Source organism: Alnus glutinosa, chromosome 7, assembly GCF_958979055.1.
Source record: "Alnus glutinosa chromosome 7, dhAlnGlut1.1, whole genome shotgun sequence".
Lineage (NCBI taxonomy): Eukaryota > Viridiplantae > Streptophyta > Magnoliopsida > Fagales > Betulaceae > Alnus > Alnus glutinosa.
This window is the reverse complement of record NC_084892.1, coordinates 3088673-3106703: the sequence shown is the minus strand read 5'-3', so window position 1 is coordinate 3106703 and position 18031 is coordinate 3088673. Positions and strand designations below refer to the sequence as shown.

The 18031-nt window shown below is 34.5% G+C and overlaps 3 protein-coding genes across 4 annotated transcripts; 2 read left to right on the top strand and 1 right to left on the bottom strand.

Annotated features, from left to right (window-relative positions):
- Positions 1–1638: 1638 nt before the first annotated feature.
- LOC133873844 (eukaryotic translation initiation factor 2 subunit beta-like) lies at positions 1639–6986 on the top strand. 2 transcript variants are annotated; one of them, XM_062311624.1, is made up of 10 exons: positions 1639–1814; positions 2151–2200; positions 3787–3898; positions 3968–4023; positions 4112–4163; positions 4246–4337; positions 5191–5336; positions 5835–5977; positions 6196–6281; positions 6707–6986. In XM_062311624.1, exons 2-10 carry the CDS (start codon positions 2156–2158, stop codon positions 6782–6784), a joined length of 810 nt encoding a protein of 269 aa, XP_062167608.1. In that variant the 5' UTR covers positions 1639–1814; positions 2151–2155; the 3' UTR covers positions 6785–6986. The 2 variants fall into 2 exon arrangements, with proteins under 2 accessions (XP_062167608.1, XP_062167609.1); XM_062311625.1 differs by having other exon boundaries at positions 1664–1791.
- A 2012-nt stretch (positions 6987–8998) lies between these two features.
- Positions 8999–13931, top strand: LOC133873842 (uncharacterized). Its single transcript, XM_062311622.1, has 3 exons — positions 8999–9881; positions 12750–12918; positions 13285–13931. Exons 1-3 carry the CDS (start codon positions 9075–9077, stop codon positions 13749–13751), a joined length of 1443 nt encoding a protein of 480 aa, XP_062167606.1. The 5' UTR covers positions 8999–9074; the 3' UTR covers positions 13752–13931.
- A 1270-nt stretch (positions 13932–15201) lies between these two features.
- LOC133873845 (auxin-responsive protein SAUR19) lies at positions 15202–15915 on the bottom strand. The gene has a single exon (XM_062311626.1). The coding sequence runs from the start codon at positions 15827–15829 to the stop codon at positions 15434–15436; it is 396 nt and encodes a 131-aa protein (XP_062167610.1). The 5' UTR covers positions 15830–15915; the 3' UTR covers positions 15202–15433.
- Positions 15916–18031: the final 2116 nt, after the last annotated feature.

Below are 18031 nucleotides of genomic sequence, written 5' to 3'. Positions count from 1 at the left end.
GGAAGTACTATTCACTTCTCATTCAATTGTTTATTCACAAAATATATTATCTCTCTCATACTTTATCTTATTTTTCCTACTTTTAATTAAAGTAAAAGTAAAAAAAAAATGATATTTTAATATTTAGGGAAAATTGTTGAGAAAAATGAAGAGAAGCTGCTGTGTGATGTTTTTTGATAGGATAGTAAAAAGTAGTTTTGTTCCCTATATTTAGGGAAGATGATTGAGAAGCTGCTGAGAATGCTCTTATGTCGTGCAATAGCCATTCCATTAAAAAAATAGAATAACTTCTATTAAAAATAAAATAAAAGAAAGTGGAATAAAAATAACATTAAACTAGTCATTCTCATGGTTTATAAGAAAATGAAATTTGAAAATAATAGATCGATGTTCCTCATAATTTAAAGAATAATCATTTACTCGTGTCCCATGAGAATGGCTATGTGTCCAAATCACCTTTTGTGCAGTGCATGTAATGTGATACTAATGTCAATAATGCATATGAACAAAAAAAAAAAATAATAATAATTGGATGGTTATTGATTGTGATTAGTGGTGGTCTGGTGGATCCCCTAAGGAGCTTGAGCCCCAAGGTTCTAAAAAAAAAAAAAAAAAAAAAATTGTAAATAAATAAATTTTAACCCATAATTTTTTTTTTTTCTAATTTTGGCCCTTCCAAATTTTATTTTTTCAATTTGACCCCTAAGTTGAAGAGTTGGCTCCGCCCTTGATAGTGATTAACCATCATAATACATGTATAGATAATATAACAATAGTACTTTGAATGATAACTAATTATAAATTCTTAAATTACTTAAAAGGTTGAAAATATAAAAGAAAAAAATGATTCATTTTCTCCTACGGTCATTTTCCTATTTTCAAACTTTTCAAAATTACCATTGGATATATAGGGTTTATGTATTATGTATATCCTACACATGGGCTCACAGATCCAATGGTAATTTTGAAAAGTGGAAGAATAAGCTAGAAATGACTCAATTTGGAATTTTTTTTTTATTATTATTTAATGATAAACTTAGAGATTTATATATACAACTCAAAATCATTAATTAAATAAAGAAAAAAAAAATAATCTTTGAGTTTTCATGTGATTTCGATATAGTCGATTAGTTTTTAATTTTGACAATTAGACTCCTAGATTTTCTTATGGTTTCACATAGCTTTATTTGTCAACTTATTATCCAATTAATTAACTGTATTTCACGTTAAACCAGTCAATTAAAAAAAAAAAATCAATAAAAAAGACAAGAATAAAATAGGATTTTTTTTTTTTGGGTAGTAATTAGGTGAAATGTCTCTAAAATGAGTTATAGCGTAAAAGACAGAATAATATCCTTTTTCAATTTCAAGTAAAACTGAGATGAACTTTTTCACATTTAAATTTTGTTTTATTGAATCTAACGGTATATGTGATGTTATGCATTTAAAAATGTTGAATGATATGATAATATATTTACTAGGTAGCAACATATATATTATCAAATATATGAATTATAATTTAGACCATAAAATAATTTATCCCAATTTTACTTGAAATAGAAAAGGTAAGATTATTGTCAAATTAATAAAATTATCTCGTATTAAAGGACAGTGTAAATATAGGCACAGGGATAGTTGTTCCAACGTCCAAACAGACCCCTTCCTTGATTTCTTCTATTTTTTTTTTTCTCTCCTCTCTATTCCTCACTCTCTCTCACTCTCTTCCTCGCGTCACTTGGCCCGCCACTATCAGTCAGAATCTGACCGGAAAATCAAGAGTTTTCGCTCTAGGTTCGTCTACTCAAAGAAATACGGTAAAAAATCTTTTTTTTTGGAGCTTGGATTCAATTATTATCATATTGATTGGGGATTGTGTATGGATTTGATCTGGTTATGTCGATGTTTAAGGGCTGTTTAATGGCCGGTTGGGGGTATTTTGTTTTGATAAATGTTTAGAGGTGAACATGGTTTTTCTTCAATCCTTGTTTGGCTTTAATTGGTCATTAACAAAAAAAGGTTATAGCTTTATATCAGGCAATGAGTTCGTCTCTCTTTTGTAGCATCTGGAGTTCTGGGCCTTGTGCCTATGTGTTTATTTTCTTTTTTGTTTCGGTGTCTTGTTCCCTAATTCAGTTTTACTTGCTCTGCAGCAATCATGGCAGATGACAATAGCAACGATGTGAAGGAGGAAGTGGCAGATGTAGGTTTATTCATCTCCTCCCACTCTCTATTAATATATTGATGCCCATTTTGGTGGGTGTCTCTAGCTTCTGGCTTCTCATTTTTACATGTTGTAGGGATTAAAATGTTGGTTAAAGGAACAGATTAAGGCGATTAAATGTGGAGTTTGGTTAGATTTTTTTTGGGTGTTTCTCTTGTATACTGTACTAGGGTTGAGCCTTTTTTTTGGATTTTGAAAGAAAGATATTACTTAGAAAAAAATGTGGTGTGTGATTAGTGCAACTTATACAATCTTACACTCGTTTTGTTTCATCCTAAAAAACGTTTTTCAGAAAACGTTTCCTATATTTGTCGGTGTTTTGCCATCAAAAATGCAAGTGGATGGAAAATGATTTCCTGTTCAAAGGAAACTAGGTTGAATGCCAAAGCAAAAGTAATTTTCTGCATCACTTAACACTACAAAGGAAAATGATACCTTTGTCTTTCACTTCTCTCTCTTTCTCACACACACACACACACACATTGCTTTCTCTCTCATTCACGCTACTGGGCCACCATCTGCCATTTCTTTTCCACCAAGCTCTCACCCTCTGATGGGCAAATGCTCCAATCCCTCCCCATATCATCTCCCTCATCCATGAGTAAGTCCACCATGTGCAACCCATTGATAAAAGCGCCAGCCTCCTCAAAGAACATGTCTTCTGCCTCCACCTCCTTCCTTTAGGATGGCCTCTCTCTTTAACGAGCTTGAAACAAAGCCATCTTGAAGAACCTCACTCCTTATCAAAATCTTGTTGTCCTTGACGTGACTATCAAGCTTGGCGAAGATGGAATTGAGACAGCAAGGAGAAGGAGTCATTTAAATTGTGGGAATTAGAGTGGAGGAGGTCAAGGGAGAAAGGTTTGGATTATTGGGTCTTTTTGGGTGATTTTGGCCAAAAGTTGCTGGTTTTTTGAACCCCATTCCAGTGCACCACGACTTCAAACCTCCTGCATCCCTTCCATTGGCGCTTGCTCTCTCTTTCATGTTTTTTGAAATGCCATAGAGAAAGGAGATGAATTAAGATTGTATATCTGGTTGTGAAATTATGTAAACTGTTGGTTTTTTAGATGATTTTTTTTTTTTTGGTGTGTTTTTGGGATTTCTGAGCTTTTACATGAAGATTGTGGTGAAAACACACATTTATTATTTTTGGATTTATTTTTAGGATTTCAATTAAATAACAGAGAACCGATCATTTTTCCTGAATTCATTTTTTTGTTGAAAATATTTTCACTTGGAAAATATTTTACGTTAAAACAGAGTGTCTTAAACTATGTCAATGCTGAGACTGAGATTTTCGGTAAAGTAGCATTTAGCTGCAATTAAATTTTGTAAATAGTCACATGTCCAAAAGAAGTACTTAATCATATACCTAAAGACCTTATTTGTAGGCATTTATGGATCTGTTATTGCTACCCTTAGATGTTTTCTACTTATTACTACCCACCTAAGACAAAATTGTGCCAGTTGGTTGGTAATTTGTCTACTTGAACCACTCCTAAGTTTCCCCTTGACTACAGCGCCACGTATGTTATATTTCTGAATGAATAGATTGATTGCAGATTGCCCCATTTGATCCTACTAAAAAGAAGAAGAAAAAGAAGGTTGTAATTCAGGATCCTGCTGCTGATGATTCTGTGGACAATTTGGCTGAGAAGGCTGAAAACTTGTCAGGTATCTAAATTGAATGACTGTCAATTTTTAGATGAGTAGATGGCTAGAGGCTTAATCTTTTCCTCGCAGTTTCTGATGGGCTTGAAAGTACTTTCTCTGGGTTAAAGAAGAAGAAGAAGAAGCAAGTAAGTAGTCATTATATCTACAGCTCTGCGTGTGTGTGTAATTATATAATGCCGGCACGATAACTTTTGATACTCGGTGTGGTTGTAGGTAGAAACCCCTTTGGATGATGAGAATGGGGATGTAGGGGAAGATTTGGATGGTAATATGCTGCATGTGTAGTAATTGCACTATCTTTTGAAAGCCTGTTAGAACTATTAAGATTTTTTGTGTTTTTCATTTAGATCATACTGGGAAGGATGAAGAAGGAGACGGAATTATGCTACAGCCACGTTATCCATGGGAAGGAAGTGATCGCGATTATGAATATGAGGAGGTATATTTATGAATTTCTATGTTGCTTGAGCTCTCTTTTGAAGTTGACATTATCATTTGTTATGTGTTCTGAGTTTTATGTACAATCAATAATTAATTTATTTTCTTTGTTACAATTTTTTTTTGTAAAAGTTTATAGATGCACAATATAGGATCATGTATACTGCATCACACTATTTAAATCATTTTTAGTTTTTTAGGATCGTTCTTGGGCTTTTAAGGGACCTATCCTTCAGAAAATTTCCTTTAGATTAAGAACACATTTGTACTATGTTCCTCTGACCATATTGCAGCATGCCTATGATTGAAACTTGAGGGGTTCTGTGTGGTTGGGGCTATTTGCTTTAGGGAGTTTGGTAAGTCAATGTGCTTGCCTAGTTTTAGGTAGGGAGGCTGAGCATGGTATAAGGAGCCCTCTATCTGCGTAGTTCCTGTTGCTGGGTGCAATAGAATGATCTTGCCTCTGGTTTATGGATGATTTGAGATGTCACTGATTGCATCCCAATAGTACCTGAGTTTTTGTTGCAGCTTGTTCTTGCATTTATTAGAATGGCTAGTTCAAGTCCTTTGGTTGCCACCCCTTGGATCCGGTATGTTGCCTGTGCTGGGGACTCACTTTCTTGAAGCCAAAAATCTTCTTCTTCTAATTTTTTTTTCTCTCTGGTGGGTTGCTCTGCTCTCCCGTCAGGGCAAAGCACCACCAGCTCTTGGGTCTTGTATCTATTTGCTCTAACGTAGCATATTTACCACTTATCACAAGTGTGGTTGTTGTGACACCATTACATAATAGATCTAGACTATATATCCTATCTTAAAACCTTTGCAAATGGTTTTTTCTCTGATACTGTTTGCAGCTTCTTGGTAGGGTGTTTAACATTCTTCGGGAGAACAATCCAGAGCTGGCTGGAGATAGGCGTAGGACGGTTATGAGGCCTCCACAAGTTCTTCGTGAGGGCACAAAGAAAACTGTTTTTGTGAATTTCATGGATCTTTGCAAGACGTATGCTTTTTTAATTCTTTTGCTTTCTGCACTCCCTATATTGTGAACACTTAATAATTCGTCTTTACAATTTTTCTTCATGTTGGTTAATTATAAACATGCTCGGTGTTGATTGATTCAAACTTTTACCTAACACATTCTCCTAACAATCTGTTTAATTCTGTTTTCATCAATGTTTATGTTTGTATTCCTAGTGCGTGAAGGTTATGTTCTGGAAAAGATCTTGTTGTAATTGTATGTAATCATTTTACTGCATCAGCATGCACAATGCACTGTCTTCAGAGTTCAGACATTGCGTAAATATCTTTGCTATAGGCTGTATTTGGAACTTTTTCTGGTGATAATAATTAATTTACCTAGATTTGGGCTTGAGTTTATTGAATGACATGTTCTCTGGTGGTGTTGTTTTTTGTTTTATAATGCTTGTTCATTTTTTAATTTATTTTAAATATTAACTCTTGCCTTATGCCCTCCTGTAATTTTTTTTTTTAAAAAAAGGATGCATAGACAGCCAGATCATGTCATGGCTTTCCTGTTGGCTGAATTGGGGACAAGTGGATCACTTGATGGGCAGCAAAGATTAGTTGTGAAGGGACGATTTGCACCCAAGAATTTTGAAGGAATCCTGCGCCGATATATCAGTGAGTATCGTGTTTATTTTTTGTTTTATAAAAAACTGATATTACTGTTGGTTGAAACCAGAAATTGTTGCTCTTGCTACCTTACTAAGTTGGTTATGTATATGGACTGCAATGAGTCTGAAAAAATTATTCGACACGATCTGTACTTTATGCATCTTACTAATTGCTGTATTTTATAGTGTTTTAAATTCTTGTTGATGGCTTCTCCCACTTTTCAGATGAGTATGTCATTTGCATTGGATGCAAAAGTCCAGACACTATACTTTCGAAGGAGAATCGGCTCTTCTTTCTCCGATGTGAGAAGGTAACTTCTAAACAATTTTTGTTATCTACCCTCTCTGTCTGCATGGTAGGTGACAGACTGGGCTGGATAGTATCTAAGTCCTTGATGAAACGTTTGCTCCTGCATTGGTTACAACTGATATTTCTTGGAAATTAGTCCTTATGATATCAGGATTTTTTGTTTGTTTTTCAAAAGTTCTATTTTTTAGTCCTATTATTCTTAGTATTTCAATTGACTGGATCTCTGGATTCATATGATCTAGTGTTATCCTGGGTACAACTTTGTGGATGTTTTTATTCAAGAATGTGTCATATTTCTTAAATATCCTGTCTCATTGGCTGTTGGGAAAATCCTTCACTGGATCAACATATTCATTTGAGCTGATGCTATTGATTCTGGGTATGACTTTTTGGATTCTTTTAATTTTTTTTTTTTGGTTTTTGTAGTGTGGTTCTGGACGATCAGTTGCTCCGATTAAAGCTGGTTTTGTTGCTCGTGTTGGCCGGAGGACTGCCGGGACATGATCTGGCCTGGGGTTCTTTATCTAGTAGGAGATTCATAGTTGAGTGGTTCATTAACCCCAAGAATTTTGAGTTTTTTGTCTGCTTGCAAATATACTCTTTGTTTGAGTGGAAGTCAACTATTGTACCTCTTTGTATGCGGGTTTTGATGCGGAGATGCCTTCTTTTACAGTTTGCTTGAAATGATTATAGACTGTCTTTTTGAGGTTGCCGATTTTCCTACGTTATAGATGATTGTGTTGAAAGTTGCATGCCTGTATGTTGCATACATGTTGCCACTTTATTTAAAAAATTTAAATGACATCACATATTATCGCTATTAAATTTGTATCAAATTTGTGAAATCTAATTATGTATTAGGTGCAACATAATATATTAGATACTATATCCTTATTTTATCCTATCTTACTAAGTTGATGTGATAATGCTCATCAGTCTTTATACCAACTTGTGTTAAAGAAAAAAAATGGTTAATTGCATTGTCACATCAATTCAATAAAATGAGTGTATCGTGTAATATGACTCATTAATTTAATTTTTTTATTTTTTTTTTTTTTATTTTATTTTTTTATTTTTATTACGTATTGGGTGATTTTGGCATATAAGAAAATGTTTCATGAGGTTGTCTCAACCAACAAGTGAGTATATTGGTCACATCGTAGGTTAAGTTTGAGCTGTCTTAACTGATTTAATTTTCGGATAATATTAATTCCATCAATCTTTTTAGAGTATAATATTTTAGAATAGTGCTATAAACTATATTTTTATTTTATAACTATTTCATACTATTGAATCCGCCGTCTTAATCAACTATTGGTTTTTTTTAAGAATTAGTTGAGATTTCTATATTAGCATTGGGAGATAATTGTGGGATAAAGAAATATTTTCTAACATTATTAAACATTTTATAATGAGTAATGCTACATTAACATACTACACCATACTAATATGATGGTACCCATCACCCCTTGTGAAATGAAGTTTTAGTATTTAGCATTTCTATTTTATAATGGGTATTGTATAGAGTTTCTTTGAATTTGAATTGTGATAATTAACGCTTTATCAAGTGGTCACAATTAATCCACGTAATCCTTTTTTTTCTTTTTCTTTTTCTCCTCTAAATGTTGCATATAAAAGCACTCTCAATGGCTTATGCCTTTTTATATGCAAAGTAGTTAACTAAAGCCTATTGTATCTATTTTAAGTTTTAACTAAAAAGGTTTCATAATGTACTATACATCCGATTATCTATTATTTCATTATATCATTTAAATATATATATATATATATATATATATATATATATATATATATATATATATATATATATATATATTCTTTCTTTTATTTTAACTCTTAAATTTTTTTCAATGATAAGTCGTCTTTTTTTTTTTAACATGGTTTATTTATTATTATTATTATTATTATTTATAATTATTTGCTACAAAGTCAGCCAAATTTTTGTTCTAATATGAGGTGATTCGTAGGAGTGTAACCTTAAAATGACAAACATAAATTTTGTTATATAGACATACTCTGAAATACAATTCCTAGAATCATAAATATATTAAAATATTGTTATAACGTAAATAAGTTGTAGTGAGAGAGGAGGGAGAGAGAGTGAAAGAAAGATAAACAGATAAAAAAAGAGATACGTTACAAATGCATTTTGTATTTGATTTGGAAAATCGGATGAAAGAACTTTTTAGTAAATTGGTTAGCTATTTTAGCCTAAAAATGTAAATGGCTAAGCCGCTAAGGCATTATTAAGCATCTATAGTAAGCTCTCCAAATTTTTTTAAAATTTTGGTTAAAAAAAATATACTTTTATTATTTTAACTACTACTTTTAACAAATTTCTTACATCAAACTCTTTAAATATTTATCTATTTTAATTAGATATTAATTTTTTATTAATTTTAAGCAATTATTCCTAATAAATAAGGAGAGAAAAAAAAATGAAAAGTGAAGTAAAAGGACAGATAAATGATTAAATATTCAATAGCTTATGAGATTTATGAGCCAAATTTGAAATGAAATTCTGTTGAAAGCTAAAATAGAAAAATTAAATAGGGTTTGTTAAGGTGGACTATTTTGAGTTAATTCACCATATTTGAATGAAAAATTTAAAATGGGGAGTTAACTAGATCTGACTTCCATGGAATATTCCATCTAAGAACAGTAAAACACTTGGAAAATTAGTTGGTTTTACAGAGATGATATAGTTAGACTTTTCCTCACAATGTGACTGCTCCTCCGTCTCTCTCTCTCTCTCTCTCTCTCTCTCACCAACATGTCCGGTGAGCCACAAGCACCCGAGGAGCGACCCGTTGGCGGCACCGAGTACAGTTGGTGCAAGGCTGTGCCCACCGGCACGGGCACCACAGTCCTAGCCCTCCTCCTCTCTAAACCCCCAGAAATCTCATCCATCCAAACTGCCCTCCACAACCTCCAAAATTCCCATCCTATCCTCCGCTCCAAGCTCCACTTCAACACCACCACTAGGACCTTCTCGTACCTCATTCCCCCCACCCCTCACCTCCAAATCCAGCCGTTCGATCTCTCATCAACGGCCCGCATCCTCCAAAGCCTCCACACCCCAAACGACAACGACGACGACGACGACGACCACCACCACTACTCCATCACCCCCTTCCATCTAATCCTCGAACACGAAATCAACCAGAACACGTGGCGCGATCCTGACCAACCGTCGTACGCTGACGAGGATGTCTTCTTTGCGAGCCTCTACACTCTAAGCGAAGCCCAGTGGGCCCTGACGCTCAGGCTTCACACGTCAGCATGCGACCGTACGGCCGCGGTGTCACTGCTCAAGGAGCTGCTGACGTTGGTAGTGAATGGAGGGGAAGGGGAAGAGACGGAATTTGGGGATAAAGGAGAGGTTAATTTGGGAATTGAGGAATTAATCCCAGCAGGCAAAGCCAACAAGCCGTTTTGGGCGCGTGGAGTGGACATGCTTGGGTACTCTTTGAATTCGCTGAGGACGGCGACTTTGGACTTCAGGGACGTGGAGTCGCCTAGAAATACTCAGGTGGTGACGCTGCAGATGAGTTCAGATGACACTCAGAAGCTTCTTGCAGTAAGTTCTAATTTTTCACCCCAATTATTGGATTAGACGTCAAATCTTAATCCTTGTTTGTTTTTAAATTAAACGGCTAAACTTTTATTTTATTAGCATTTATCAATACTACCACCAAATCAGTAATTATCATCTCCGTATTTCTTAAATTTGAGGAGAAAATATATTTTGGGTCTGCCTCGATTTACGAATTAAAAAATTGTGATTTTAAAATGTTTGATTTGAAAAAGTGATTTTTAAAAACGTAGTTAAGCGTTTAACAAAATTACAGAATTTAGCTTATAAAATCGTAAGTTATTATTTAAAATTTTATATTTTCAAAAAAGTATCACATTGTCTGCAATTTAAAAAATTAGTTTTTTATATTTTTAAATTGTAATTTTTTAAAAATACAATTTTTAAACAATTCATTTTCTAGGATTTAATTTAAAATCGTACTTTTTGTTTATGAAATTGTAATTCCAAACGCACTCTTAATCTATAAATTTTTGTTAAATTTCAATTTAGTATTAAAATTTAATTAACAATTAAGTCCTTAAATTTTATCTTATCTAAAATAGATATTCTGTCACCTTGCCAATAAATTGATGCGACGAGGCTCGCATTTGACACCAATCGTATGTTCTATGTGACAAATTTACTTTAAATAAAAAATAAAATTAATTAATTAATTTTTTTTAAAAAAAACAAAACAAAACAAAAGGTTTGCCCACTTGCCCTAAGCCCTTGATCGAATTTGCATTTATTAATAGATTGGGGATTTTTTTTATTTTTTATTTTTTATTTTTTGTTTGTTTTTTTATTTCTTTTTGGTGAGTAATTAATATAGCTTGAATTTGGGCTGGAAAATGATGGACACGAGACTCAATTCGATTTTAATTAGACATGTTTGTCGTTATCAACTAGGGCGAGTTGCGTAGACTTGACTCTTGAGTCTTTTTCAAAGTAGGGTCTCTTACCCTTGAGCAAGACTCTTTTGTTTCGCTGCGAGCGCTGGGGTGTCGCCGTGTTTGTTGGCCGTAGCTGTCAAGCCTGACTTTTCTCATTCATCGAACTCAAAAGAACAGAAATTTCGTATAAATTAAATAGGAAGAATATTCCTCCAACCAAGCTTTTAAAAGTGCGATATTTCTTTTAGCTTAGAGAAATGATCCATACACTCATTTCTCACAACAGTTTCACAACAAGCTGATGTGGCTGGTAATATTTTATTACTTTTTTTGTTTTGTTTTGTTTTGTTTTTGTAAAAAAGTAATAAAATAGGAGTAATGTTTCTTACACAACTCTCACACAACTTTCTTTTGCACAATTCTAACTACTTTTTGTTATGATCAACCATTGGATTTGTTTTCCAACATGTGGGTCCTAAATATTCAATAGCTGATTTTAAAAGAAAGTTGTTAGAGTTGTGTAAAAGTTGTACAAAAATTGTGTAAGAAACATTACCCATAAAATATTACCAGCCACATCAGCTTGTTGTGGGGCTGTTGTGAGAAATGAGTGTAGGGATCATTTCTCTTTAGCTTATGAGTATTAAATTTTTTTTTTAAAAAAAAAAATATTATTTTATGAGATATGCTATTTCTTCAATTCTTGTCTAACTCTTATTCAACATATTTTTTAAATCAACCATTAAATCTGTTTTCTTACATGTACGTAAATCCTACACATTTAATAGTTGATTAAAAAAAATGATAACTTTACTTGAGCGTACAGAGCTATTAGCCTATTTGAGACTTAAAGGTACTGAACTTCAAAACGTCTCAAATTAGAGTATCCAATTTTTAAAACGTCTAAAATACAGGTACTCTGTTAGGATTTTCCGTTAAATTCTACTAAAATTTTAAAAATACTCGTGTTTAATTTAAAAAAAAAAAAAGATTTAGGCATAGATATTTTTTGCAAATTTCGTTAAATTCTGACCAACACCAAAATCCTAGTAATTTTTCTTTTCTTTTTATTCCTAAAAAAAAAAGGAGAGGTATTTTATAAATTTTTGTAGGATTTAACAGCAAATCCTTACAGAGTACCTGTAATTAAAACGTTTGGAAAATTGGATACTATAATTTGAGACGTTTCGAAGTTCAGTACCCCTTAAGTCAAATATGATGATAGTTCGATACCCTTAAATGAAAGTATCCCTTAAAAAAAGTTTTTGGAATATAAGAGTTGGACATGAGTTGGAGAAATATTATTTTTCTTTTTTAATAGCATGTGTTTTTTACATGCTCAAGGTACGTATGGTACTTCTAGAGATTGAGTTTGAGGAATTCCTACAACTTAATTCGGAAGAAATTTATATTGGAATTCAAGATTTTTATTTTTATTTTTAATTTTTTTTTGGTGTTCTTGAAACACGGCTTTTAACCTTATACTATGCAGGTTGTTGTGGACTACTTCACCAAGTATTAAGCCTCATTGGTTCATATATATAATGAGATCATCGGAGGAGCAAATTAGTGGTCCTTCCTTCGTGTACTATTCATTAACAGTTTTAACTCGTTAAATTGACATGTGTTTAAAATGCATGTGAGAATTATATGTTCTATTAAAAATACATGTGATTTTAAAAAATACATGTGAGACTCGCATACATTTCAGAAACATGTCATTTTAATAGATTATGTTGGAGTAAAATTTTGTAACTCAATTTGGAGGAAAACTTTGCCTTTGTACATAATCTAGAAGAATTTTGGGAATTTGTCAAAAGCAAGCAATAGACCAATAGACATGAGTACATATGCTTTTTATGACTAACACAGGCAAGAAGTTTTGGTTTTGAGTTGGTTGACAATATCTTTTAGTTATAGGTTTTATTCTTTTTTCATCCAAGACCTGGCCACTAAGATTTTGACACAAATTTTGAAGGGATGCAAGTCAAGAGAGATTAAACTATGTGCAGTCTTGGCAGCGGCCGGATTGATTGCAGCTTATACCTCTAAACACCTCCCTGATCATCAGAGGGAGAAGTATGCTGTTGTAACTCTCACAGACTGCCGTTCAATTCTTGATCCTGCCCTTTGCAGTCACCATCTAGGTAAACCCTATTTCCTAAGCATCCTATGCACAGTACTACTTATATGATGCTGGGTTTTTATTGAAGGATCATCTAAAATGGTGAATGGCAAAAACACATCACCATTGAATCCTTTTATATAGATGCAATTGTGCCTCTTCACAACAAGTGCTACTCTTTCAAGAGTCGCATTTGTTAAACAGATGCAACCCTTGAAAGGGTTGTTTGTTTACCATGAACAAACATCTCCCATGGCCCATGGGATTGATGGCGCATACTATTATGTTATGATCACCCAACCACATCACATGCCTTCAATTATGTGGTTTTTATGCCTTAAAAGTCTTGCTCAAATAATCTCTCAAACTAGGTGTTTGTAACGTACAGGATTCTACCATTCTGCCATTACGAATACACATGACATATATGCAGAAGAAAATCTATGGGAGCTGGCAAAGAGATGCTACATGTCCTTTACAAATGCTAAGAACTCCAACAAGCATTTCACTGACATGTCTGACCTGAACTTCCTCATGGTTAAGGCCATTGAAAATCCCGGATTGACCCCGTCGTCATCCTTGAGAACCGCCGTTATCTCGGTGTTTGAGGACCCTGTCATTGATGATTCTGATGGAATACATCAACAGCTTGGATTGGAGGATTATGTGGGATGCGCTTCAGTCCATGGAGTGGGTCCATCCATCGGCATATTTGATACCATACGAAATGGTGGTTTGCGTTGTGCGTGTGTGTATCCATCGCCGCTGCATTCGAGGGAACAGATGCAAGAGCTAATTGATCACATGAGGAGAATTCTTGTGGATGCTTGTAACCAGTTGGAGAGTGAGAGCTAGACGCTTTCATTTGAGATAGACCTTTTCTTGTGAGCCTGTGATGCTCAAATGCCTTCTTTCTTTCTTTCTTTCATCCATCATGCGCTAAATCATGATGATGGGACTATGAATTCGAACCAGCAGCCATTCCATTTGATCTTGTACCACAGCTCATTATCAATAATTTCCCTTTCCTAAAAATGGTGAAATATCTAATACAAGGTCTTCATACTTAAAATGATCACATATATCAAAATTTCTTTCACAGCCCCAATTAGTTGGTCCATTCAAGAAAAGTTGTTAAGACATGGAACAGACGAGTGACTCAGCACCGGTGTTGGCAAGGAACACTTTGATGCTTAAGTCGATAGAGGTTTTGAGAGAAATAAAGAGCTATATAGAGAGCAAAGGTTTTAAATTTTTTACTTGCTAAAACGAACTTCTATTTATAAGAAAATGGATGTACCACTCAGGGTTAATTGGTACTTTTGGATCGGGGTAATGACCTTGGCCACATGATACCATCTAGTTGAGGAACATACTGTCGATAAAACTGAGCTACAAGGATAACTGATATCCTCAGTAGGGCCTGCTTATCGTCATGACATGGTCGGTGACTTGCAAACGCTTCACTTGGCACAGTTGTCAGAGTAGTCTTATCGTTTGTTGGTCATTCCCTTGCATCGTGTCCGTCAAGAACAGGACCGCGAAGCTGAGGACCTTGATCAACAACTCCCTCGGGAAAGGGGTTGACTCGTCTGGCACAGCCTAATCTAACCTGAAGGTAAATAGACTTTGCTAGGCCGCAAAGATTTAAGTGGGCCTTGCGATGCCGATGGGGCCTCTAATAAATGGTATCACTATATACAAATATTTGAGACTAAAAATTAAGATTGGCTACTATTAAAATTAAGCTTGACCCTAGTTCATATCTTCATGCTTTGGCTCCTAATTAATGAAAAATTCTGATTCTTTCTACAATAAAATATGTCCCAACGAACCTTAACAGTAAACTATTAGGTCGGATCAAAATGTCCAAAATCAGGTCACCCAAATGGATCGGCCCAATCCTCCACCCCAAGAGGAGTAAAATTTCCCAAAGTAAACCGATGGCTCTCCACGTCATATCGGTTTTGGGCTTGTGGCCGGCCGGGTCGGAACAGAATACAAGACATACTCAACGAACATGAGCAATGATGATACCGAGCAGAGAACACGAGCTGCTGTCCAACCGCGCCGGAGATTCACATCCTGCATGGTCGGACGCGTACGAGAATTACTTGGTTTAACAGCCGATATATCATCGGTTTTGTTTGGGATAAATTCAACGTACATGAGAACGCGCGTACGGCACCGTTGTGTCTGAATAGTCTGAATCCAACTACTATTCATGCCCGGAAAAACCTTCTGAGTTCCGAGACTCTTGATCTCATTAAATCTAGTTTAAAAAATTGGAAATTTATCACAAATATGAACAAAATTAACTCACCCATTTTGCCATTTTGGAAGAAAATGAGGTTTACATATGTATATGATACATGTTATAGTACGTACTGTAACACCCATTGAATCATGATAAGCTAACTCTATTACAGTTGCATGAAAAAGCACTTATACGTTGGTCTAAATTAATTAAACAGCTAATTCTATTCTGCTATTTATGTGTATATATGATCAAAATATATATTCTGCTACTTAATTAATTAAACAAACTCCTCAACAAGCTTCCCGAAGTCAAACTTCCCGTTGCTGCCTTCTACGGCATTTAAAACCTCTTGGAAAGTAGAGACACTGCATGGAACCACGAGGCCGGAATTTTGCTCGAACCCGAACTCGTTGTATGACTTCTCCAGCAACATCTTGATGAGCGGGTGGGAGAGAAAGCCGGTGGGAACGACGAACCGTTGGCGCTCCTCTCCTACATATAGCGCGAAGAACCCCACTGGGGTTGTGGAAGAAAGAGAAGCAGCTTCCCCAAATCCTTTGAGCAAACATTCCCGATGCGATGGCTCCTTATTATGATCAACTCCAGTACTACCCTTAACTACCTTTACCTTCTTTGCTAGCTTCTTGAAGGGCACCATTTTGCTCCCCAGCATTTTTCTCGATCTCTGTACTCTTCAGAGAGAGAGGATGATGAAGATTGAGGTCAATGAGAGAACTTATGGAGAAGTATTCTCATGAATTAATTTTGGATAGTGGTAAATGGAAATGGTGGGTGGGGAGGATTTTATTTGTAATAATGGGCCATGGGAGGAATGTCGCGACAATCTCAAGTTTTGACTTTAATATTAAAAAGTTTTCCTTTCTTTTTTTTATTAAAATTTTGTTTTTTATAAAAAAAAATAAAATTTTCGCTTTTTTTAATTAATTTTTTAAAAAAAATTATAGGGGTATTTTTGTCTTATTAAAAAAATTGTAAGGTCAGTTTTTTTATTTTTATTTTTTTTGCTGGTCTTAGAGGACTATTGACAATTTTTTGATAGTTTGGAGGAAACATTGTCAATTGAATGGTAGTTTGAGAAGGGTATATAAATTTTTTCCCATTTTTTTTTTATATAAATTTCTTATAAATTGGGTTGAAAAATTTCCTTCAAGTTATTTGTACATAAAACTGTCGTGTGTCTCTTAACAAGTGGGAATAAAATGCTCAATACAAAGAAATTTTATAAAAGTGGACAGAAGAAATTCTTGAACCCAATTTAGAATAAATTTGTGACCTATTTTTTGTTTCTTTAGAAAAATGCTTAGTACAGTCATTATTATAATTCTCTTATCCATAATTAGTGAAATAATTAATAATATGTATGGTTGACAAGTTAGATTTTGTTAGTTAATTATTACACCAATAATAAAAGTGTGACATCAGTTTATATATGAATTGTAATAAAACTTTGTATTATCCCTAACAATACACTTTTCTTTTTCTTATAAAACTGTTTTTATTTAGTAAAAAGTTTAAGAGCAATTAATAAGAATTTCAACCAACCACTTAAACAATGAAAAATCAATGATGGGATGGCACTACATTATGTTCCACATTTATTGGTCCTGATGATAATCCCAGTCACAGTAATGCTTGCTCTATTTAAAGGTCCACAAAAGCCCTAAAAATGCTATCTCACATGGCATCATTGGCATGTAAAGCTGATAAGATCAATAAATAAATGGGAATTCATCATTTGCTGAAGAATCTATTGTGTTTGAATCAAATGCCAACCATTAAATATTGTTACTCTAATGCCCAAAACGACTCTTTAAATCCCAAACAACCATCTATACCTTATCCCTATATACCTAGCTAAAATTATTGGAGCCTAAATTCAGTCACTAATGAAAAGAAAAAACTAATCCTCCATTGGGTTGTATCACGCATTTTTAAACATCTTGACTCTTGGGATTACGCTAAAATTGTGTATTCATTAGATTAAGATTCTTTACAACTATTTGACCGACATCGAGAGAATTCGGATTATGAAACTTATTTGACTAAATAAAAATTGGGCAGCGCAATTATTTATTCGGTCAGATGAATTTTATAAGTGATCTCTTACAATCATTTATCCGAATTCTTTCAAATTCAAACAAATAATTATAGAAGATTAAGAATCCGTTTTCATTAGCTTTATTGGGAATTTCTATCTTTTCAAACCGCTCGTTTTAAAACTCTTAAACATACCTGAACGAGGACAGAGAAAAAAGAAGAGGATAGTTAGTCTAGAATCCAAGGAAGAGTGGTTCGTGGGTGGCATGACGCATGTTGGATGCCACAATTATTGGGGTAAATTAATCAAGTGTAGGGCATATTCTTGAGGATAATCATGGAACCACATAAAAAACTGAAACGCGTTAGGTGCAAAAAGACGTGCGAAGACCACAGAGAAATGAGAAATCTGGAGCGGCCGATCGAGGCCGGAGACTTGAAACAGGGGATCGTTGACATGGGAAGTGCCTCCACGCAGAAAAGGACACAGAGTGTAGAGTGTAGACGGGGGTGGGGGTGGCCCATGACACGCATTGACTCCGAGAGTGATGGCGATGCGATGGCGTGCCGGATGGTTCATGACCATTTGTACTTGAGAGCGTACCGCATTGGCGAAGACTTCTGGAACTTCCAAAAGCTAATCAACTAAAAAGATTGCCAAAAAGAAAGAGATATGTACGTCAACAAATCTGTCAATTTGCCAAAATAAATCCAATTTGTGGAAACGTTTTCTTTAAGGGCTTTGGTTGCTGTACTACAGCATCATAACATTAGCACAATATCCCTTCATACGAGGATGAAGTTTAGTGTTTGGGCT